The sequence below is a fragment of the Bombina bombina genome, chromosome 1 (genome assembly GCF_027579735.1).
Source record: "Bombina bombina isolate aBomBom1 chromosome 1, aBomBom1.pri, whole genome shotgun sequence".
In the NCBI taxonomy this organism is placed as follows: Eukaryota; Metazoa; Chordata; class Amphibia; order Anura; family Bombinatoridae; genus Bombina; species Bombina bombina.
Window position 1 is genome coordinate 515,709,844 of NC_069499.1, and position 26,786 is coordinate 515,736,629.

A 26,786-nucleotide genomic window follows, 5' to 3' on the forward strand; every position below is an offset into this window, starting at 1 on the left:
TAGTTAAGATGTGTAAATTACAGCGCATATATGTTTGATGCACTCGAAAAGATTTATCGTGTTACATCAGGCTTTACCCACGGCTTGGGTTTTGCTAGGAATACCCAATTTCTTACTTTACCCGCAACATATATATATATATATATATATATATATATATATATATATATATATATTTATTTATTTACTGTATATATATATCCTATGCATACATTTCTCCTCTTATGACCTTTTTTTAACAAATCTAACATTTTCAAGTTTTTTTTATTTAATAAGCACGCTTAGGGCACAGCAAGAAATAATAAATATGTTAATATTTCTATTTTATCTTACGTTTTGCTATAACAGAAATAATAGATATACTCAATAGTAATTTTTATATTTGTATTGAAGTGCTACATTTGTTCAGTTTTTTATAGGAATTTTATTGGAATTGTTCAATCAAATTTGTGTGTCAACAGTTAAAACTCAGTTGCCTTTTATACCATGACCTCTTATGTGTGGCTCAAATAAAGCATCATAGTACTTTGGTAAATTTATAGTAAAGGTGTGTATATTAATTTAGATACATAATAATTTAACTATTTGATATGTGTCAATTAGATATTACGAACTAAAGGAATGCTTATATGCACCCACAACGATCCACCACCATGCCAGGAATTTTTCCTAAGATTACTTCTGCATTGTCATTGAAATACAGCATAACAAGAGGGGACATTTTAGTTGGAGAGCAGCATGGCCCTGTTGGGTTTTTAGGATTTGCTTGATGAACAACGTGGAAATGGGGGTATTTTTGTAAAAACTCAATTCCACATTCTCCTAAACAGTAGTTGGCTTTATATGTTCTTGGTGCAATAACCCAATCCCATTCAAAAGCATCAAAGTCTATTGTTAAGGGATAACGACAGCACATAGTTTCATTTGAATGCTCATCACAGTCAAGTCCAGAATCTCTTCTCATTCGTTTTACTGTGTCCATAAGTTTGATTTCCAGAAATGGACTCTAGTGGAAGAAAAGGAGATAAAGTAATCGATTAAATTGATGCTGGCAGAAATGTAGGTTAATGGCAGAGTTTAAGTTTTCAATTAAACATAGAAGAGCAGGGAAACGCTTGGTTTCAGTACTTGGCAAAGTAAACTCTGTACTTCCCTTCAGATGTAGCATGCAGTGACAACTGTGATACTACTGCACTTCCTCACCCAGGACCTCATGCAGATTCATATTTTTTTTATTAAGCTATGAATTGACATTAAACAAGTTTTTATATATCATATATGTCTTTATTTAAAGGGCACATATGATAAATGAAATGTTGCTTAAAGGGATAAAGTGTATTAGAGCATTTATTATAAGTAGTAATAAGTTAGCTCCAGAATAACAATGGATTACTGGAAGCTTGCTAAACACATATGATGAGCAACAGGTACATATGTGTATCCAACAATCACCAGCTAGCTCCCAGTAGTGAACAGCTACTTTTGAGCCTACCTAAGTATTATTTTCAATAAAGGATACCAAGAAACTAAACTTTGCAATAAAAGTAAATTTAAAAGTCTCTTACAATTGCACGCTCTATCTGAACCATGTTTAATGTTGACTTTCATGCCCCTTTAAACCTTAGGCTGTAACACACTACTTTACAGTCTGTTATAGGTAAGAGTATTTGAACCAAGAACCTTTTTTAGAAGCCATGTACACTAACTTTTATGGAGCTGAGCTGTAAATATTTTGCAGGAAGCATGACTTTACCTAATGATGTCATATAGCAGACTAAGAACTTGGTAAATTGTAGACCCAACTAAAATGAATTTACTGATGAAACATGCAATAATTTCATTTATTACCCATTTAGATGTACTAATTCTTAAACGTCCACAGATATTCAATAATGAGAAAACAAAAACATGCTCTCTTTTATGTTTTTAATGGTTTGATTTTTAAGAATCATACATAAAAAATTATATACGGCTAGATTACGAGTTTTGCGGTAAGTGCTGTTCGGTGCTAACTTGCAAGTTATTTCCACCACTCAACTCCCTATAGTGCCGCTATTACAGGTTTTCATAAACCTGGCGTTAGCAAGCAAGAAGTGAGCGTTGAGCAAAATTGAGCTCCATACCGCACTCCAATACCAGCACCGCAATGAGCTGGTTTTACATGCTTGTGCACGATTTCCCCATAGACATCAATGGGGAGAGCCGGCTAAAAAAAAGTCTAACACCTACAATAAAGGAGCGTAAAGCTCCGTAACGCAGCCCCATTGATTCCTATGGAGAAATAAAAATTTATGTTTACACCTAACACCCTAACATAAACCCAAAGTCTAAACACCCCTAATCTGCCGCCCCCGACATCGCCGACATCTACATTACACTTATTGACCCCTAATCTGCCGCCCCCGACATAGCCGCCACCTACCTACACTTATTATCCCCTAATCTACCGTCCCTAACATCGCCGCCAACTAAATTACATTTATTAACCTCTGAACTGCCGCCCCAACATCGCCGCCACCTACAGTACACTTATTAACCCTTAATCTGCCGCCCCAATGTCTCCGCCACCTACCTACACTTATTAACCCCTAATCTGCCGCCCCCGACATTGCCGCCACCTACCTACACTTATTAACCCCCAATCTGCCGCCCCTAACATCGCTGCCACCTACATTACACTTATTAACCCCTAATCTGCCGCCCCGGCATTGCCACCACCTACAGTACACTTATTAACCCCTAATCTGCCGCCCCCAACGTCGCCGCCACCTAACTACACTTATTAACCTCTAATCTGCCGCCACCTACCTACATTTATTAACCCCTAATCTGCCACCACCAATGCCGCCGCCACTGTACTAAAGTTATAAACTCCTAAACCTAATCCTAAGTCTAACTCTAACACCCCCTACTTTATTATAATTAAAATAAATCTAATAAAAAATTACTATCATTAACTAAATAATTCATATTTAAAACTAAATACTTAACTGTAAAATAAACCCTAAGCTAGCTACAATATAACTAATATTTACATTGTATCTATCTTAGCTTTTATTTTTATTTCACAGCTAAGTTTGTATTTATTTTAACTAGGTAGACTAGTTAGTAAATAGTTATTAACTATTTACTAGCAACCTAGCTAAAATAAATACAAATTTACCTGTAAAATAAAACCTAACCTTCCTTTTACTAACAAATTAAACTAACTAATTAAACCTAATCTAATAGCCCTATCAAAAAAAAAAAAAAAAGCCCCCCCAAAATAAAAAAAAACCCTAGCCTACAATAAACTACCAATAGCCCTCAAAAGGGCCTTTTGCGGGGAATTGCCCCAAAGAAATCAGCTCTTTTACCTGTAAAAAAAATACAAACAACCCCCAACAGTAAAACCCACCACCCACACAACCAACCCCCCAAATAAAATCCTAACTAAAAAACCTAAGCTCCCCATTGCCCTGAATAGGACATTTGGATGGGCATTGCCCTTAAAAGGGCATTTAGCTCTTTTTCGGTTCCCAAAAGCCCTAATCTAAAAATAAAACCCACCCAATACACCCTTAAAAAAAACTAACACTAACCCCCGAAGATCCACTTACAGTTTTTGAAGACCCGACATCCATCCTCAACAAAGCGGCAGAAGTCCTCATAGAAGCCGGCAGAAGTCTTCATCCAAGCAGGCCGAAGTCTTCATCCAAGCAGGCAGAAGTCTTCATCCAGATGGCATCTACTATCTCCATCCATCCGGTGCGGAGCGCTCCATCTTCAAGACATCCGGCGCGGAGCATCCTCTTCTTTCCACGGCGACTGAAGAATGAAGGTTCTTTTAAGTGACGTCATCCAAGATGGCATCCCTTGAATTGTGATTGGCTGATAGAATTCTATTAGCCAATCAGAATTAAAGGTGAAAAAATCCTATTGGCTGATGCAATCAGTCAATAGAATTCAGCTTGCATTCTATTGGCTGATTAGAAGATGCCGTCTGGATGAAGACTTCTGCCGGCTTGGATGAAGACTTCTGCCGGCTTGGATGAAGACTTCTGCTGGCTTTGATGAGGACTTCTGCCGCTTCGTTGAGGAAGGATGTTGGTTATTCAAAAACTGTAAGTGGCATTTCCGGGGTTAGTGTTAGGTTTTTTAAGGGTTTAATGGGTGGGTTTTATTTTTAGATTAGGGCTTTTGGGCACCAAAAAAGAGCTAAATGCCCTTTTAAGGGCAATGCCAATCCAAATGCCCTTTTCAGGGCAATGGGGAGCTTATTTTTTTTTTAGTTAGGATTTTATTTGGGGGGATGGTTGTGTGGGTGGTGGGTTTTACTGTTGGGGGGTTGTTTGTATTTTTTTTAAAGGAAAAAGAGCTGATTTCTTTGGGGCAATGCCCCACAAAAGGCCCTTTTAAGGGCTATTGGTAGTTTATTGTAGGCTAGGGTTTTTTTATTTGGGGGGGGGGGGGCTTTTTATTTTGATAGGGTTATTAGATTAGGTGTAATTAGTTTAAATATGTGATAAAATTTTTTTTAATTTTGTGTAATTTAGTGTTTGTTGTTTTTTGTAATTTAGTTAATTGTATTTAATTAATTACATTTATTTAATTGTAGTTTAAGGCTAGGTGTTAGTGTAAGACAGGTTAGGTTTTATTTTGCGTGCAAAATTTGTATTTATTTTAGCTAGGTAGTTAGTAAATAGTTAATAACTATTTAGTAACTAGTCTACCTAGTTAAAATAAATACAAACTTGCCTGTGAAATAAAAATAAAAGCTAAGCTAGCTATAATGTAACTATTAATTATATTGTAGCTAGCTTAGGGTTTATTTTACAGGTAAGTATTAAGTTTTAAATAGGCATTATTTAGTTAATGATAGGAATTTTTTATTAGATTTATTTTAATTATATTAAAGTAGGGGGTGTTAGGGTTAGACTTAGGGTTAGGTTTAGGGGTTTATAACTTTAGTATAGTGGCGGCGACATTGGGGGCAGCAGAATAGAGGTTAATAACAGTAATGTAGGTTGCGGCGATGTTAGGGACAGCAGATTAGGGGTTAATAATATTTATCTAGGGTTTGCGATGTGGGAGTGCGGCGTTTTAGGGGTTAAAATGTTTATTCTAGTGGCGGCGATGTCCGGAGCGGCAGATTAGGGGTTAATAATTTTATTTTAGTGTTTGTGATGCGGGAGAGCCTTGGTTTAGGGGTTAATAGATAGTTTATGGGTGTTAGTGTACTTTTAAGCACTTTAGTTATGAGTTTTATGTTACGGCATTGTAGCATAAAACCCATAACTAATGACTTTCAGTTTACGGTATGGATCTTGTAGTTTTAGGCTGTACTGCTCACTTTTCGGCCTCCCAGGCAGACTCGTAATACCAGCACAAAGGAAGTCCCATTGAAAAAGGACTTTTTGAAAGCTGCAGTAGTTACGTTGCGTTTCCGGCCAAAAAAGTGTGCGGTGCAGCTAAACCTGCAAGACTCGTAATACCAGTGGTAGTGAAAAAGAGCCTTAACGCTGCTTTTTCACCCATACCGCAAAACTCGTAATCTAGCCGATAGTGTTTAATGTTGTGTTGTTAGTTTATCTGGTCTAGCCCAGTTTGGCACCTGGAACTATAGATAAGCCTGACCAGTATTAGAACCATAGAACAACATTATTTAGATATATTTCTGAACAGAATAACCTGCACATATAATATCTACTGCATATATGTGAAGCATATATAATGATCATGCACTACACATGAACCCATTCTGGGAATACAACAATCTTTCTTTTTATATATATGTATATGACATCCCTAATGTGTATTGCTTAAAATTGTTATTTCTCCTAAAAGAAAAACACACAATTAACGATTATCTCCAAATAAAAATAAAAGACTAACATTTCATTTGCATGTCTGTATATATATATATATATATATATATATAATATATATATATATATATATATACTGTATATATATATATACACACACACACACACACACACACACACACATATATATATATATAAATATATATATATATATATATAAAAGCAAAGATGATGCACTCTCAGGCTTTTCACAAATAAGTGTCAAATCTATTAGATGACGTTTCAGATCTACATAAGACCTTTCATCAGATCAAACAGTGCAAAGTATACAAACACAGCACAATATATAGTGTCACAAATAAGTGTTAAAGCACAAACATACCTCCCTTTCCTTCCAAAAAAGCACCAAACATTGCAGTGGAACACATCAATGTGTTGCAACACCACAGTGAACAGGAAGTAGCTACTGAGATCACTTCCGGTTTCAAGAAAATAATAATATATATGTAAATGTCTTTATCTTTCACTGCACACTTGTGAAAATAAGTTGTTAAGGGCTGTTCCCAGCATATAAGACCCTAACGCAGGGGCCGATGAATGACATTGTTATCAATTTGAGCTCACATTCCCTGACTACCTCTGAAAAGTCCCAATTGAATAAAGATCTCACATTTGTACCAGGTAATAAAACTCACTGAATTAGATCTGAAGTTGGATATTTATAAATTCCATAGAAGTGTTAAAATAAGAAAGCTAGTTCTTTTGAACCAACCAATTGTAGCCCGAGTATAAAAACTTACACCAGGCTCATTACCCAAGAATTGGAGTATGATGCACAATATTCCTAATGGAAACAAAATTTGACAAATGAGGAACGTGGAACCATTAAGTCACTGCAAATGGATACCTCCATAGTCATTAGGCCCGGCGATAAGGTTGGGGCCATAGTCCTATTGGACTATAAGGACTACAGGGAGGACATATTGCAGCAACTTGCTGACCACACCACATATAAAAAAACTCACGTTTGATCCAACAGTACCTTTTAAGAAAAAATTGGACTCATTGTTGTCCTTTGGATATGAACAAGGGTTTATACCAGAATAGATCTTTAATTATTGCACTAAACAGTATCCTAGGATCCCTGTACTTTACACTATACCAAAGATTCAAAAAACCCTTGATAAACCCCCGGGGCATCCCATCATGTCTGCGGTAGATTCGCTTTCACAGCCTGTGGCACGATATATTGACTTCCTTCTCCAACCCATAGTAAAACTAATTTGTTCTTTTTTGCTTGCTACTAATCAGCTGATCAAATTACTAAGTAATGCAAGGATTCAAGAGGATGACATTCTTGTTATCTTAGACGTCAACAGTCTGTACACCATTATTCCTCATGTTGTGGGACTGTTGGCCGTCAAAAAGCATCTTTTGTTGGATACATTGTATGAGGGACCTCCGGTTTAGTACTTGCTATCACTTATTGATTTTTGTCTTCATCAGAATTATTTTCGTTTTGAGACTGATTTTTATCTACAAATGGCAGCAACGGCAATGGGGTCAAATATGGCCCCAGCCTATGCCAATATTTTTATATCTGACTTTGAAGACAGATTTATCTGGATGGGGGAGATGTCATCTTTGGTATTTTATCACAGATACATAGATGACATCTTCCTCATCTTGCGGGGTGGTATGGATAGCTTGAAGATGCGGTTTGAAAACCTTAACCAGACAGACACAACTGTACGGTTTAAAATTAGACACAACGCTGAGAGTATTAATTTTCTAGATCTTAACATTTTTAGGGATGGAAATAGGATTGGCACTACACTTTTTTAAAAATCTACAGACCTCAACTCACTGTTGCGGGCAGATAATTGCCATCCACCCGCTTTGTTTAGAGGGATCGTAAAATCTCAAATGGTTAGGACAATTCGTAACAATACTAACCATGCTGTAGGAGTCTCTCAGTTAAAAGAAATGGGGGATAAGTTCCTTCAAAGGGGATATAAACAGAGGATCATTGATCCAGTACTGGACATTGTTCAGACATATACTCAAGATGAGTTGATTACTAAATAGAGGGAAGAAAAGGATGCCAAGAGAATGATTATGGCCACTACATTTGGTCCAGGGACAGACAATACTGGAAAAACTCTCAGGAAACATTGGCCGATCCTGGTTTTGGATCCTAAACTTAGATTTTCAAAACAGTACACACTGATAATGGCCTTCAGAAGAGGTACTAACTTCTGGGATCTATTGGTCAAGATGGATCCCAAACAGTGTTATCTGGATCAGACAGGAGTTAATGTGAAGGGCAGCTATAAATGCACAGGCTGTGTAACTTGTAATGGACTGATATCAACCAAAAGATTTCATCATCCCCACATGAACAAAGTATACACCATTCGACATTCAATAATGTGTACTACCACACATGTGGTTTACCTATTGGTTTGTCCTTGTTCAAAATTCTACATGGGCAAGACGAAGGGCACACTAAGGGAATGGATGGCCAATCATAGGCTAGCTATAAGACAAGCCTTGGAGAAGGGTCATTCCGACCAACCGGTGGCACTTCATTGTGCCAAAAACAGGCACTCTGTGTCCTCCATACGATATACTTTGATTGACCACGTTCAGAAATTGGATAGAGGTGGTAAAAGGGACAAACTTCTACTAATCACGGAAGCAAAATGGATGTATTGTCTGGGAACTATAGTCCCGGGAGGATTAAATTCAGTACCAGATTTCAAGTGGCTGATATAATCTGTTACATACCAGGGGTGCGATAGGAGTGGATGTCAGCAGGGCACCTTGATGGCCCAGGTAATCCACTAAAATATTTGTCACCCTTCTATCAGAGATAGCCACAGTGGTTGTAATCTGGGAGGTATACATTATGGGTCTGCAATGGAGGAACAACCCATGATCATAGAGGAAAGACATGTTGCTCATGTTGGATTGTGCAATGAATGCTTCATGTATTGAGTTAATATGAGTTAATCTTTATCCAAGATGTAAAATAATTCTGATTGGCATACTTAGTTATGCAGAGTCTATTACCCATCTTTGTATTTTGTTTCTTAAATTTTTATCTTATTGACACTGTTATTATTGCTGTTTATCAATTTAAATTAGGCAATCTAATTTAAAGGGATGAAACAATATGCCTGTTTCTTTAAATATGTCACTTGGTATACACACATATATACATACATAATTATACATACTGTATATACATACACTGTATATATATTTATATCTATATCTATATATGTATATATATATATATATATATATACACATATATAAACACACACATACATACATTCTGGGAATACAACAATCTTTTTTTTTATATTTATGTATATGAAATCCCCAAGGTGTAATGCTAAAAACTGTTGTTTCTCCTAAAAGAAAAACACCCATTGAATGGTTATCTCCAAATGAAAAAAAAAAAAAAGACTAAGATTTCATTTGCATGCCTGTATATATATATATATATATATATATATATATATATATATATATATATATATATATATACAGAGAGAGAGAGAGAGAGAGAGAGAGAGAGAGAGAGAGAGAGAGAGAGAGAGAGAAAATAACTCATTGTGTAAACCATTTACAAATCTAAACAAGTCAGAAGACTTGCTTTAAACCCAGAAACTCTCTAACTACAATGTTTCCAATGCAGCAAAGGAATCTGGGTAAGATATGCAAATGATGATTAGCCTGCTTTTAGCTTTCTTATATATATATATAAATCAATGTAAATATTTGCATAGGAAATTAGCACATCTAGACAAGATTTCCCGCTTGCTTTTTCCCAGAAATACCTCATATATAATGTTACCAATGCACAAGAGAATTCTGGGTTAGATATGCTAATTAGATATGCAAATTCTCAATTTTTTTTGCTTCAAAATACTGTTTTAACACAGCTATCCTCTAAAAAACTGAAATTAAAATCCTCCATGTCTCAAAATTAAATCAATGTAAATATTTGCATAAGAAATTAGCACATCTAGGCAAGATTCCCCGCTTGCTTTTTCCCAGAAATACCTCATATACAATGTTACCAATGCACAAGAGAATTCTGGGTAAGATATGCAAATTCTCAGTTTTTTTGCTTCAAAATACTGTTTTAACACAGCTATCATTTTAACAGGATTATTGCAGCAAACCAGAAATCACTCACTAGACAGCCTGTTTCGTTCTTTTTGGAACTCATCAGTAGGAGATAGGTTTCTGGTTGCTGCATTGGTAAAGCTATTTTCAAGGTTAAACCAAAATTCATTAAAATTATGCGGGGAGATAAAAAACTGAAATTAAAATTCTCCATGTCTCAAAATTAAATCAATGTAAATATTTGCATAGGAAATTAGCACATCTAGGCAAGATTCCCCGATTGCTTTTTCCCAGAAATACCTAATATACAATGTTACCAATGCACAAGAGAATTCTGGGTAAGATATGCAAATTCTCAGTTTTTTTGCTTCAAAATACTGTTTTAACACAGCTATCCTTTTAACAGGTTTATTGCAGCAAACCAGAAATCACTCACTAGACAGCCTGTTTCGTTCTTTTTGGAACTCATCAGTAGGAGATAGATTTCTGGTTGCTGCATTGGTAAAGGGGAATCTTGCCTAGATGTGCTAATTTCCTATGCAAATATTTACATTGATATAATTTTCACACATGGAGGATTTTAATTTCAGTTTTTTATCTCCCCCATAATTTTAATGAATTTTGGTTTAACCTTGAAAATAGCTATACCAATGCAGAAACCAGAAATCTATCTCCTTCTGATGTGTTCCAAAAAGAACGAAACGGGCTGTCTAGTGAGTGATTTCTGGTTTGCTGCAATAATCCTGTAAAAAGGATAGCTGTGTTAAAACAGTATTTTGAAGCAAAAAAACTGAGAATTTGCATATCTTACCCAGAATTCTCTTGTGCATTGGTAACATTGTATATGAGGTATTTCTGGGAAAAAGCAAGCGGGGAATCTTGCCTAGATGTGCTAATTTCCTATGCAAATATTTACATTGATTTAATTTTGAGACATGGAGGATTTTAATTTCAGTTTTTTATCTCCCTCCAGTCCCTCCATAATTTTAATGAATTATATATATATATATATATATATATATATATATATATATACACATATATATACATATTTATACATATTTATGCACATATATATATATATATATATATATATATATATACACACACATACATACATGCATACATACAACACACAGGAAACCTGGCACTCTCTAGCAAGCACACAGTATTATTTAAAAGCAAAAATGGGAGAGTTAGTTGCATCTGGTGCCAATCGGTTTAAGTCCAGGACCAGGTCAAGGTCTCTCTCCTCCTGGGACCCTAACCTGCACACACAGACAATGCATGGTCAAACAAACAAATTGACAACCAACCAAGGTGAAACAGGCTTTGTAATTTTCCTAAGCACCTACAAAACAATATAATACAAGTACAATTTGTCTAAATTGTTAAAAATATATTAGTGTATTTTATCTTTTGCAGACACTAAGCATTATTGGTCTTGAGCCTAGCCGCCATGGGATCCTTATGATAAAGGATACGTTATGCATTACCCAGAGATTGTGCAATTTCATTATATCTTAATTCTAGTTTAAGTATGCATTATTATACGGTCACCATTGTGGCTTAACAATAAATAAAATCATCATGATTATAAAAATAAAATAATAGCAAACAACAGTGTTATTTATGGCAGTTCACTTACAGTTAAATGATTTAGATACATGTTAAACTAACATGAACTGCATATATATATATATATATATATATATATATATAAACTTAGGGGTTCAGTCTCAGACGGGTCGGTCCTTGTTACTTGTTCTCGATGTGGGTATGTTGGAACTAAGTGGAGTATAATATGGACAACAGTCGATTAATAGAGCAGTGTGTTGGCAAAATACTAATGGTAACAGTCTGACAGTTATGTACCAAACAATCCTTTATAGAATTACTTTTCAAAGTTCAGCTGTGTTGAGCGTACAAAGTCATATACAAGTATCTATATTGTGCGGTACCTGTTTGCCCGGTATATGCCCCACTCCTGTTTCGTCTCCTGGAACTGTCTGCTTGTACGCTGTTTTCTCCCGGCTCCGTGAGCCCTCAGCGTGTGCTTGCAGCCTGTGTCCTCCGTCCGCTGCTGATGACGTCACTCCTTGGTCTCAGCATGCGTGTGTGATCCTATTCCAAATAGCGCTCGCGTCCCAAACAACTCCTGGTTGCCAGAGGAAAGGAACTCACTGCCAAGCTTTGTCTGTGCTTGCGATCTCCATCGCCGTGGAATTGCATAGAAAACAAAGAAGAGTCCAGACAGGGAGCTCAAAGCAAGTGAGTATTTATTTACAGTGTAATTTAGAAGCTCCTAAAATTATTATTGATAGACAAATGACTGTGATAGATAGCAGAGAAGGGGCTGGGGTGGGCGTCTGACGCATTTCAACTCCTTAGAGCCTTAATCATAGACATAATGTTACCCTGATGCCCTGCTCTGACTGATATAGACTATGCTAACTTACTATTGGATATCAGAACCTGCCTGTGTCACTGGTGGGCATATTCGTGCACAGAAAGAGCTACCTGTGTGAGTGAAATACCTTACACTACAAAGGTGGTAGTTTACTCATTCAACTGTAGTATTATGTATCTAACCCAGGTAGTACACATTTGAGACATTTACAATTAGAAAATCTGAGTGTGTGAAGGGTTGTGTCATTAGTTAGTAATCTATATTCTTGAGAATTAACAAAATTTAATTTAAGTTAATTAATGTTGTTCAGATGATTTTGTATGATGTATGTTAATACTACCTAATTGTTGATAATCATACTTTTCTACTAATCATCATAGATTTTGCCAACTATAATTTATTATCCTACTATCAACTCACTCTGATTCTAAATTTGGAAACCAATGGTGTTTTTCTAAGTACTATGTGCATTGGCCGAGATTGATACACTAACCAAGAGGTTGTTGGAACGTGGATATGACGCCAAAGTGGTGCATCAATCACTGAATGATGTTAAGCATCTTAACAGGAATTCTCTCCTTGAAACCAGAAAAGTCACAAAGGAAGCAAGACAGAAACCCACCTTTGTGACTACCTTTAGTCCACAGTACTATTCCATCTGCAAATTATTGCGTAAAAACTTGCCAATTCTGTTGGCAGATGATCTTCTTAAAGAGGACATCAAGAATGGTTGTTCTTGTGTAGCAAGACACAACACAACAATAGGCAACCAAATTTCACCATCAATGCTCAAGAAATTGAAACCACAAAGTAGTTGGTTGTCACAGAAGGGGCATTATAAATGTGGAAATAGTACCTGCAAGGCTTGCAGGCACGTCACCACTGGTACATTTTTCCAATCCTTGGCCTCACGGAAGGTATACTCACTATCACAATGTACAAACTGTAGATCGACTTTTTTAATCTATATGATTACATGTAGTGTCTGTCAGAAGCAATATGTAGGGTGCACCTCTCGTGAGGCCAGGGACAGGATTCAAGCTCATCTAAATGACATTAAAAGAGGCATTACACCCACTGGAGCTTCCAAACACTTTGTGGAAGAGCATAACAAAGATATTAGTGGATTCACTTGGATGGTAATTGATCAGATAAGAAGGAAGCCAAGGGGTGGAGACAGATCAAAGGACCTCCTCACCAAGGAGGTGTTCTGGATCTTTACCCTAGGTAGTCGGCAACCATCTGGTCTCAATATTGAGACGGATCTGCTCAACCATTGGTAAAGGACTTTTACCGCCTTTACTTCCTTTGTTTCCTCTTCTTTACATTCTTTCTCCAATGAGTAATTGAGCGAAGTCACTATCTGTATTAATACATTAATGCAAATGTATGTAGTCTTCAGTACATCAATTTAGTTTAGTTTAGTTTAAGGGTCCTGAGTTGATCAATTGAAGGGCATGATAAAAACCTGACAGCATATACTTTAGATCTCCTAGGATAAAACAAGTAAAGTTAAAAGGATATGATCTTAAAATATTAAATGTCGTTGTGATTGGTTGCATGCCTTCTCATATATCAACAAAGGAGCACATATAGTTCACTGTACAGTGCACATAGTACTTAGAAAAACACCATTGGTTTCCAAATTTAGAATCAGAGTGAGTTGATAGTAGGATAATAAATGATAGTTGGCAAAATCTATGATGAGTAGTAGAAAAGTATGATTATCAACAATTAGGTAGTATTAATATACATCATATAAAATCATCTGAACAACATTAATTAACTTAAATTAAATTTTGTTAATTCTCAAGAATATAGATGACTAACTAATGACACAACCCTTCACACACTCAGATTTTCTAATTGTAAATGTCTCAAATGTGTACTACCTGGGTTAGATACATAATACTACAGTTGAATGAGTAAACTACCACCTTTGTAGTGTAAGGTATTTCACTCACACAGGTAGCTCTTTCTGTGCACGAATACACCCACCAGTGACACAGGCAGGTTCTGATATCCAATAGTAAGTTAGCATAGTCTATATCAGTCAGAGCAGGGCATCAGGGCAACATTCTGTCTATGATTAAGGCTCTAAGGAGTTGAAATGTGTCAGACGCCCACCCCAGCCCCTTCTCTGCTATCTATCACAGCCATTTGTCTCTCAATAATAATTTTAGGAGCTTCTAAATTACACTGTAAATGAATACTCACTTGCTTTGAGCTCCCTGTCTGGACTCTTCTTTGTTTTATATATATATATATATATATATATATATATATATATATCAATGTAAATATTTGCATAGGAAATTAGCACATCTAGACAAGATTTCCCGCTTGCTTTTTCCCAGAAATACCTCATATACAATGTTACCAATGCACAAGAGAATTCTGGGTAAGATATGCAAATTCTCAGTTTTTTTGCTTCAAAATACTGTTTTAACACAGCTATCCTTTTAACAGGATTATTGCAGCAAACCAGAAATCACTCACTAGACAGCCTGTTTCGTTCTTTTTGGAACTCATCAGTAGGAGATAGATTTCTGGTTGCTGCATTGGTAAAGGGGAATCTTGCCTAGATGTGCTAATTTCCTATGCAAATATTTACATTGAATTAATTTTTAGACATGGAGGATTTTAATTTCAGTTTTTTATCTCCCCCCATAATTTTAATGAATTTTGGTTTAACCTTGAAAATAGCTTTACCAATGCAGCAACCAGACATCTATCTCCTACTGATAAGTTCCAAAAAGGATGAAACAGGCTATCTAGTGAGTGGTTTCTGGTTTACTGCAATAATCCTGTTTAAAGGATAGCTGTGTTAAAACAGTATTTTGAAGCAAAAAAACTGAGAATTTGCATATCTTACCCAGAATTCTCTTGTGCATTGGTAACATTGTATATTAGGTATTTCTGGGAAAAAGCAATCGGGGAATCTTGCCTAGATGTGCTAATTTCCTATGCAAATATTTACATTGATTTAATTTTGAGACATGGAGAATTTTAATTTCAGTTTTTTATCTCCCCGCATAATTTTAATGAATTTTGGTTTAACCTTGAAAATAGCTTTACCAATGCAGCAACCAGAAATCTATCTCCTACTGATGAGTTCCAAAAAGAACGAAACAGGCTGTCTAGTGAGTGATTTCTGGTTTGCTGCAATAATCCTGTTAAAAGGATAGCTGTGTTAAAACAGTATTTTGAAGCAAAAAAACTGAGAATTTGCATATCTTACCCAGAATTCTCTTGTGCATTGGTAACATTGTATATGAGGTATTCCTGGGAAAAAGCAAGCGGGGAATCTTGCCTAGATGTGCTAATTTCTTATGCAAATATTTACATTGATTTAATTTTGAGACATGGAGGATTTTAATTTCAGTTTTTTATCTCCCCCCATAATTTTAATGAATTTCGGTTTAACCTTGAAAATAGCTTTACCAATGCAGCAACCAGAAATCTATCTCCTACTGATGAGTTCCAAAAAGAACGAAACAGGCTGTCTAGTGAGTGATTTCTGGTTTGCTGCAATAATCCTGTTAAAAGGATAGCTGTGTTAAAACAGTATTTTGAAGCAAAAAAACTGAGAATTTGCATATCTTACCCAGAATTCTCTTGTGCATTGGTAACATTGTATATGAGGTATTTCTGGGAAAAAGCAAGCGGGGAATCTTGCCTAGATGTGCTAATTTCCTATGCAAATATTTACATTGATTTAATTTTGAGACATGGAGGATTTTAATTTCAGTTTTTTATCTCCCTCCATAATTTTAATGAAATATATATATATATATATATATATAAATATATATATATATATACATATACACAAACATATATATACATATTTATACATATTTATGCATATATATATATATTTATACATACATACAGTACATATACTGTATATATATATATATATATATATATATATATATATATGTACACACATACATACATGCATACATACAAAACACAGGAAACCTGGCACTCTCTAGCAAGCACACAGTATTATTTAAAAGCAAAAATGGGAGAGTTAGTTGCATCTGGTGCCAATCGGTTTAAGTCCAGGACCAGGTCAAGGTCTCTCTCCTCCTGGGACCCTAACCTGCACACACAGACAATGCATGGTTTCAAACAAACAAATTGACAACTAACTAAGGTGAAACAGGCTTTGTAATTTTCCTAAGCACCTACAAAACAATATAATACGAGTATTACCCAGAGATTGTGCAATTTCATTATATTTCATTATATCTTAATTCTAGTGTAAGTATGCATTATTATACGGACACCATTGTGGCTTAACAATAAATAAAATCATCATGATTATAAAAATAAAATAATAGCAAACAACAGTGTTATTTATGGCAGTTCACTTACAGTTAAATGATTTAGATACATGTTAAACTAACATGAACTGCATTATATCTAAATATATGTAGCGTTAACATGAATCAGAGTAAGGTGTATATATGACAATAATTTAATTAAATCTCTCCATTTATTATACAGTATCAAATGTCTTAACATTTCTATATCAAAGGATAATTTCATTAAAAAATGTGGAACCTATTGCTCAAAAAACTATATGCATGTTTTCATATACTGTATGTGAGCATTTCATTGTTTTTCTTAAATTAATTAGAATTAGTATAAGTGACTTTTATTCCATGTTACACCTTTTATTAATGAATTGTATAAGAATATTGTTATACAACAGTTTCGACATTCTGAAATATTTGCATAACATTGGTATTAGGAAATAATGAACTGACACAATGAAGAAATACAAAATATGTATGCATTCAGTTCAGTATGATATATTTCCAAATGTACATTTCAACCAAACACTAAAAACAAAATGAAAAAAAAAAATCTTATACAGAAAATATGAGTGGCACCTCCTACCCCTTAAAAAAAAAATCAGATTTATATAATATATATGAGAAGTATCTATAAAAATACTCTTGGTGCCGTCTCTTACAGGATTAATATATAGTCAGTATAATCATATTAAACCCCGCACAAAATTGAATTTGCAAAAAAATTTTGTTGTTTTTTTTAATCTACAAATCATCTAAATTCTTTATCTCAATTTGAGATGAAGAATTTGGATGATTTATATATTTATGTTTAATAAAAAATGTTCTGGAAATTTAATTGTAAAATTAAAAACCATTATGTAGCTCATAATATAACAGATGATATGCATGTGTTTTAACTGTATTAGGCTGTAAGGTTTCAATAAAACACAACAGAGATGACTTGTTCATTGAACTACACATTTTTTTGTAATTAATTTTAAAAAATTAATTTAAAAAATAATACATTTTAAAAATTTTTTTTATTGAAGACAGTACAAAAACAGACATATTTATCATTAACATCATGTTGTCAGCCAATAGATATTTTTCAATCTTCAAAGATGATATGTGTCAATATAAAAACAAAATTTATGCTTACCTGGTAAATTCATTTATTTATTGATTGTGAGAGTCCATGAGCTATCACATGTGTGACTAAAGACCAGTCCTACAGCAGGAGCCAAAACACCCCACACAATATAGCTTTAATTGCTCCCACTTTCCCATGACTCCTTAGTCATACATATAGCCAAGAAAAGGAAAAAATAAGAAAATAGGAAAGGAAAACTTGTGGAGTCTCACAATCATGAAATCAATTTATCAGGTAAGCATAAATTTGTTTACTGTCATAAGATGGTGAGAGTCCACAAGCCATCACATCTGGAATCCTAAACCCAAGCTGTGAAGTCTACAAGACTACCATAAAATAGGACAGGGAATACAGTTAAGAACTGTAAATGTACTAAACAGGCACTGTAACCTGCAGAACTTTTCTAAAAATAAGCAGCCAGAAGAGGCAAATTAGAATAGAATTTGGTAAAGGTATGTAAAGATTACCAAATAGCTTCCTTGCTATTCTATTCAAGCAGAAGCTTTATCCCAAGAGGTTGTGACTGCTAATTTTTCAGTGGGAGACATATCCGTGACTAGGTGTGCTTTGTGAATCAAAGCTTTAAGTTAAGCTGCCATGGTGATTGTAGTAGCTTTTTGTCCCTTGTGGGTACCTGAAAAATGGATAAACAAGGAAGAAGATGGTATGGAGAATAACAAGAGAGAGCTCAGTCACTCTTCTGGCTGAGGAAATGACAACAGTTGAACGTCCAGACCATGCATAGGTTCAAATAGCTGAGCCTGAAGAACCCTCAAAACCAAATTAAGGTTCCCCAGAGGGGAATCAGGCATGATAACTGGTCTTATCCTGACCAAAAATGTTTCAAAATCTTCTTGAGATACAAGAAATCTGGCCTTTAAGAGAACTAGCTGATAAAACCTTATCAAAGTCATCCTGCAAAAATTGAAAAATTTGAGGACTTCTGAAAGAGTTCCAATGGTAATTATTAGACTAACATCCAAGAAAGATAAGCTTTTGTCTTGTAAAAGGCTTTATGATGTGAATAAAATTGTCTATCACTTGATCTGAAAAACTTCACTAAGACAAAACCAGGCGCTCAATCGCCATAACATAAAATTGAGATATTGGAGGTCTTGATGTAAGAAGGGACATTGAGAGAAAAGCAAGTCCAGAGAGGCCATGATGGAGTAATTGGAATCACCAAGGCCCTTTCCTGTTTAATCCTGGCTATTATCCTTGATAGTAACACAAAAGGAGGAAATATGTAAATCAGAATGAATGACCAGGGATTCACTAGTGCATCTATTAGAGTATCTTGTGGATCTTGAATCTTGCACAATACAAGGGTAGCTTATGATTCAAGCATAAGGCCATAAGGTCTATATCTGGCGTTCCCCAACTATTCACAATTTGGTTGAATGCCTACTATATATAAGGACCATTCGCTGGGGCAAAGTTACTGATGACTGAAGAATTCTGCATCCCTGTTTTCCACACCTGGAATGGTAATTGTGGAAATCATGCAATGATGGTGCTCTGTCCAAGTCATAATGCGGGCTACCTCTTTCATCATTATGACACTTTGAGTGCTGCCTTGGTGACTGATGTAAGCCACTACTGTGACATTGTCTGACTGAAACCTCAGAAAAGACTTCTGCCATAATAGGGACCAACTTTGGAGAGCCCCGAAGATTGTTCCGATATTTTGATCTGTAACATAGCTTCCCGAAGGGAACCAAACTCCCTGCTCTCTTCTGGGACCCATGGCTGCATCCCAACTAAACCAGCTGCCGCCCATGATAATTACTTCCCAATTTTGAAGAAAAAATTAGGCTTCCAGGATCAATGATTGGTGAGTCTGCCAATTCTTTAGAGAGTGTCTTGTCCGTCTTAAATTCTAAATAGATCTTCTGAGACAGCTTATTGTAATCTCCATTCCACTGTTGCAACATTTGAAGTTGCAAATGAAGTGGAATCTGTGGCATCTGAAGCTGCTATACAGGGAGTGCAGAATTATTAGGCAAATGAGTATTTTGACCACATCATCCTCTTTATGCATGTTGTCTTACTCCAAGCTGTATAGGCTTGAAAGCCTACTACCAATTAAGCATATTAGGTGATGTGCATCTCTGTAATGAGAAGGGGTGTGGTCTAATGACATCAACACCCTATATCAGGTGTGCATAATTATTAGGCAACTTCCTTTCCTTTGGCAAAATGGGTCAAAAGAAGGACTTGACAGGCTCAGAAAAGTCAAAAATAGTGAGATATCTTGCAGAGGGATGCAGCACTCTTAAAATTGCAAAGATTCTGAAGCGTGATCATCGAACAATCAAGCGTTTCATTCAAAATAGTCAACAGGGTCGCAAGAAGCGTGTGGAAAAACCAAGGCGCAAAATAACTGCCCATGAACTGAGAAAAGTCAAGCGTGCAGCTGCCAAGATGCCACTTGCCACCAGTTTGGCCATATTTCAGAGCTGCAACATCACTGGAGTGCCCAAAAGCACAAGGTGTGCAATACTCAGAGACATGTCCAAGGTAAGAAAGGCTGAAAGACGACCACCACTGAACAAGACACACAAGCTGAAACGTCAAGACTGGGACAAGAAATATCTCAAGACTGATTTTTCTAAGGTTTTATGGACTGATGAAATGAGAGTGAGTCTTGATGGGCCAGATGGATGGGCCCGTGGCTGGATTGGTAAAGGGCATAGAGCTCCAGTCCGACTCAGAAGCCAGCAAGGTGGAGGTGGAGTACTGGTTTGAGCTGGTATCATCAAAGATGAGCTTGTGGGGCCTTTTCGGGTTGAGGATGGAATCAAGCTCAACTCCCAGTCCTACTGCCAGTTTCTGGAAGACACCTTCTTCAAGCAGTGGTACAGGAAGAAGTCTGCATCCTTCAAGAAAAACATGATTTTCATGCAGGACAATGCTCCATCACACACGTCCAAGTACTCCACAGCGTGGCTGGGAAGAAAGGGTATAAAAGAAGAAAATCTAATGACATGGCCTCCTTGTTCACCTGATCTGAACCCCATTGAGAACCTGTGGTCCATCATCAAATGTGAGATTTACAAGGAAGGAAAACAGTACACCTCTCTGAACAGTGTCTGGGAGGCTGTGGTTGCTGCTGCACGCAATGTTGATGGTGAACAGATCAAAACACTAACAGAATCCATGGATGGCAGGCTTTTGAGTGTCCTTGCAAAGAAAGGTGGCTATATTGGTCACTGATTTGTTTTTGTTTTGTTTTTGAATGTCAGAAATGTATATTTGTGAATGTTGAGATGTTATATTGGTTTCACTGGTAAAAATAAATAATTGAAATGGGTATATATTTGTTTTTTGTTAAGTTGCCTAATAATTATGCACAGTAATAGTCACCTGCACACACAGATATCCCCCTAAAATAGCTATAACTAAAAACAAACTAAAAACTACTTCCAAAACTATTCAGCTTTGATATTAATGAGTTTTTTGGGTTCATTGAGAACATGGTTGTTGTTCAATAATAAAATTAATCCTCAAAAATACAACTTGCCTAATAATTCTGCACTCCCTGTAATGAGACTAACTACTTCCATGCATTGAAGCATTGTAGGAAGAATTGTTTGTTGGAGAAGGACACAACCCTTCTGCAATTTGAGTCCGAGAGCACCCGTGTGAGATAGTTTCATTGTTACAGAGTCTATGATGAAGCACAGAAAGACAACTCTGGTTTGTGGTAGTAGAGTGCTCTTAAGGAGTTTGATTTTCCAGCCATGGGAACAAAGTAACTGAATAACTGTGTCTGTATATTCCTAAGCCATCTGAAAGGAAGCTGAAGCTGTGAATATATGTTCTGCACCCAAGAATCTTGATATGATTTTTCCCAAGTCTCTTGAAAAAATTTAGTTTGCTTTACTTCTAATTACTGTAGAAATGATACCATCAAGACCAGATCCAAAAAATATCTTTCCCTGAAATGGGAGGGAAAGAAGCCTGCTTTTAGATACTTTTGGCTAAATTATGAGGGGAGAGTTATTTAGCGCTGGCATCTTAACTTCGCTAGATGAAGACTTTTTGCTTGCGTCGGGTTTCACTCATACTTTATGAGTTGAAAGTAAAGTTAGCGTGCAAGCAATAACCCAACACATGCAAAAAGTGCAACTTTGAACATTGTTAACGCTTTAATGTATTATCCCACTGATTAATGTATTCTCCTTTAGACTTCAATGGAGCGCGAAAACTGGAGAAAAAAAACACCCATACTCGCTCACTAACCCAACCGCATTTATTCATGTACACTTTACCCGGCATGAATTATGAATATTTCCCATTCCAATCTTCTTCACATAAAAGAATATGTTCTATTTATTCTTAAATAAATATTTCTCTATCTGATGATGTTTAAATAATATATATATATATATATATATATATATATATATATATATATATATATATACATACATACATACAGATATTTATAGGAGTGTCTATTTAAAAATACTTAGAACATATACCCTATGTGAAGAACATTGGAGAGTGAAATATTTACAGTACATACACAGTAAAACATTTCATTAAATGTGGATAATGCATATATACAATTTATTATGGTGTCAGCTACTTGATTGCAAAGGGCTCCAACACACTTACACATGTATACAGAGGAATTTATATGTGTATATATGTCTGCAAATACATATATACACATATCAATACATAAATATACTGTATATGGACACTTATATATATATATATATATATATATATATATATATATATATATATATATATTTATTTCATGTAATTGGCAAGAGTCCATAAGCTAGTGACATATGGGATATACAATCCTACCAGGAGGGGCAAAGTTTCCCAAACCCCAAAATGCCTATAAATACAACCCTCACCACACTTACAATTCAGTTTTACAAACTTTGCATCCTATGGAGGTGGTAAAGTAAGTTTGTGCTAAGATTTCTACGTTGACATGCGCTTCTCAGCTTTTTGAAGCCCGATTCCTCTCAGAGCACAGTGAATGTCAGAGGGATGTGAAGGGAGAATCACCTATTGAATGCAATGGTTTTCCTCACGAGAGATCTATTTCATAGGTTCTCTGTTATCGGTCGTAGAGATGCATCTCCTACCTCCCTTTTCAGATCGACGATATACTCTCATATTCCATTACCTCTGCTGATCGGTCGTAGAGATGCATCTCCTACCTCCCTTTTCAGATCGACGATATACTCTCATATTCCATTACCTCTGCTGATAACCGTTTCAGTACTGGTTTGGCTATCTGCTATATGTGGATGGGTGTCTTTTGGTAAGTATGTTTTCATTACTTAAAGACACTCTCAGCTATGGTTTGGCAATTTATGTATTTATATAAAGTTCTAAATATATGTATTGTACTTATTTCTTTCATGTAATTAGCAAGAGTCCATGAGCTAGTGACGTATGGGATATACATTCCTACCAGCAGGGGCAAAGTTTCCCAAACCTCAAAATGACTATAAATACACCCCTCACCACACCCACAAATCAGTTTTACAAACTTTGCCTCCTGTGGAGGTGGTGAAGTAAGTTTGTGCTAGATTCTACGTTGATATGCGCTCCGCAGCAGGTTGGAGCCCGGTTTTCCTCTCAGTGTGCAGTGAATGTCAGAGGGATGTGAAGAGAGTATTGCCTATTTGAATTCAATGATCTCCTTCTACGGGGTCTATTTCATAGGTTCTCTGTTATCGGTCGTAGAGATTCATCTCTTACCTCCCTTTTCAGATCGACGATATACTCTTATATATACCATTACCTCTATTGATTCTCGTTTCAGTACTGGTTTGGCTTTCTACTACATGTAGATGAGTGTCCTGGGGTAAGTAAGTCTTATTTTCTGTGACACTCTAAGCTATGGTTGGGCACTTTTATATAAAGTTCTAAATATATGTGTTTAAACATTTATTTGCCTTGATTCAACGTTCAACGTTCCTTATTTTCAGACAGTCAGTTTCATATTTGGGATAATGCATATGAATAATTCAATTTTTTCTTACCTTAAAATTTGACTTTTTTTCCTGTGGGCTGTTAGGCTCGCGGGGGCTGAAAATGCTTAATTTTATTGCGTCATTCTTGGCGCAGACTTTCTTGGCGCAAAAATTTTCTTGTCATTTCCGGCGTCATAAGTGTCGCCGGAAGTTGCGTAATTTTTTTGACGTTTTTGCGCCAAAAAATGTCGGCGTTACCGGATGTGGCGCCATTTTTGGCGCCAAAAGCATTTAGGCGCCAAATAATGTGGGCGGCTTTTTTGGCGCTAAAAAAATTGAGCGTCATTGTTGTCTTCACAATATTTAAGTCTCATTATTTATTGCTTCTGGTTGCTAGAAGCTTGTTCATTGGCATTTTTTTCCCATTCCTGAAACTGTCATTTAAGGAATTTGATAAATTTTGCTTTATATGTTGTTTTTTCTATTACATATTGCAAGATGTCTCAGATTGACTCTGAATCAGAAGCCACTTCTGGAAAAACGCTTAACTGAGTTTCAGTTCTACCAAAGCTAAGTTAATTTATTTTAAATGTTATAAATGTTTATCTTTAGCTATGGTTTGTAATAAGTTATGTTATACTTTTACATGCGGAATCCATTAGTATTTATGCTTTATATATTTCCTTTCTTACAAGAAATATTTAGAAGATTTATAGGAAATATTTTTCTGATTCTATTTTAAAGGCTTTGTCTGACTTCGTGCCTTCTAATAAAATTTTTAGGTCTTTTTTCACTTCTTTTTTAATTATTGAAGTTTCAAATGACCAACAACATACTGATTTATCCTTCTCTGATGATGTTTTTTTCTCTTTCAGAAATTTTCTTCATCAGATATTGACACTAACAAATCTACTTTTTTATTTTTCTATTATTAAAGTACATTTGTTCTTTGTTGAAAAGGTGTTGATTATTTTGCATATTAAGGTAACTAGTTCTTTAAGACTAGCTGACATTATTTCTGCCTATTTATTTCTTCTGTGTTTTCAGAGGTTTTCTTCCCAAATCCCCATACTAGGGAATGGAATAGGCTGAGAAATTTCTTTTCAAAGGTTTTAAACTATATTCTTTGCCAGCAATTAAACTCAATTTGGAGGGTTCTCCAATTTATTGGGACTATCTCTAATTCTACTAATTATGCTATTGTTTCTATAGCAAAATAGTATTTATTTTCCTATAGATAGTTGTATCTTATTTATGGAAAATTATTTCGTTTCAGGTACTTTTCTTGGTCCTGTGATTTATTTGGATATTGCAATTGTTTCATTTTCTCTGTTTACTTTAAGATCAAGTATCAGATTATGATTTATTTTAGCATTGTTAAAGGGACAAAATTTACTAGACTAGGTGCTGTTGCATTTGTCTTGTTGTTTTGCATTTATTGATTATGCAAGTCCACTGTATTGGCTGGTCCTTTAAACTGGACTATCATGCTAATAATTTCATTTGTGTCTTCATTTTATTGAATATTTTCGCAAATGAGGGTTAATCTATGTCTTTAGCTTTTTTAGCTAGAAGAATTTTGTGATTTTTAAAAAAAAATAAAAAAAATCCATGTTTCTTTTGTTCTAAGATAATCAATTATTTGATTTATAATTGGATTCAATTCTTAACTGTTACTCTGGGCTTCAAGATTGAGTTCTAAGACTTTAAGCTTATACTGGTTTGGTTGTTCTTATTAAGGAACAAATTCCTGAGTTCTTTCCCAAGTAACATGTCTATAATTGGAGTTCGAAATCAGCTCCCTAATATTGCGATGTACGTGCCGTATTCCAGCTTGGCTAGTAAGGGGCAGGTTAAGGCTTCTTTGAAATTTATTTTGTCCAAATTTCTTTGATTTTATTCCAGTAAGGCTAACACTTTCTTTAACTGTGTTTCTGTTCTATATATTTTGGGTACTGTTGAACCATGGCTGGGCACCCATGGGGTTCAAGCGCTGCTCAGACCTGGAATCTTCTGGGGTATTTCTTCCAGTTCCTTTTGAGGAACCGGGTTTTGGAATTTTATTCAAACTATTTTGCCTTTTTATGGTCATTGATAGCATTATTTGTTTTCATTAGATACAATAAATGCATATTTTCATTTTTCTGTTTTCATTCAGATTATTTTCTGAGGATGCGGAATCTCATATGATTTACTTACTCTTCAGGACATAGATGATTTTTTTTTTTCCAAAAGCTCTTGATTCCTCACACAAGGGTCACCTTTTTTAGGTTTCCAGATTGTTTGTGTCACTGTCCTTGTCTCTATCAGACAAGGGATAATTTTATTGGGTTCCGTCTATCGGTTCCTTTAGTCTCTATTATTTCCTTCAGTTGCTATCTATGCATAGAAGTTTTAGGTCTTATTTCCACAGCATTGGATTCAATTCCCTTTGCTCATTTTCACTAGAAAGAACCTTTCCAGTCTTTTATAAGTGTTGTTTCTTCAAGAACATGGTTGGAGGATCAATTTACCAAAAAGTTTGTTTGATTCCTCAGACAAGGGTAACCTTTTTAGGTTTCCTGATAGATTCAGTGTCCTTGATTCTGTCTCTGACGGACAAGAGGCGTCTGAAATTGGTTTCAGTTTGTCGAAACCTTCAGTCTCAATCTTTCCCTTCGGTAGCCTTATGCATGGAAATTCTAGGTCTTATGACTGCTGCATTGGACACGATCCCCTTTTGCTCGTTTTCACATGTGACCTCTTCAGCTCTGTATGCTGAACCAGTGGTGCAGGGATTATACAAAGATATCTCAATTAATATCTTTAAAACCGATTGTTCGACACTCTCTGACGTGGTGGACAGACCACCATCGTTTAGTTCAGGGGGCTTCTTTTGTTCTTCCAACCTAATCTGTGATATCAACAGATGCAAGTCTGACAGGTTGGGGAGCTGTATGGGGGTTTCTGACAGCACAAGGGGTTTGGGAATCTCAGGAGGCGAGATTATCAATCAACATTTTGGAACTCTGTGCA

The 26,786-nt window shown here is 35.7% G+C and overlaps 1 protein-coding gene across 1 annotated transcript in view; it reads right to left on the reverse strand.

Annotated features, from left to right (window-relative positions):
- Positions 1-400: 400 nt before the first annotated feature.
- The window catches only part of LOC128638383 (growth/differentiation factor 8-like), a 48,782-nt gene continuing 22,396 nt past the window's right edge, over positions 401-26,786 (reverse strand). The window contains exon 3 of the mRNA XM_053690318.1: positions 401-1,006. Within this exon, the coding sequence (XP_053546293.1) occupies positions 626-1,006 (381 nt within the window). The 3' untranslated portion in view covers positions 401-625. The remainder of the gene's footprint in view (positions 1,007-26,786) is intronic.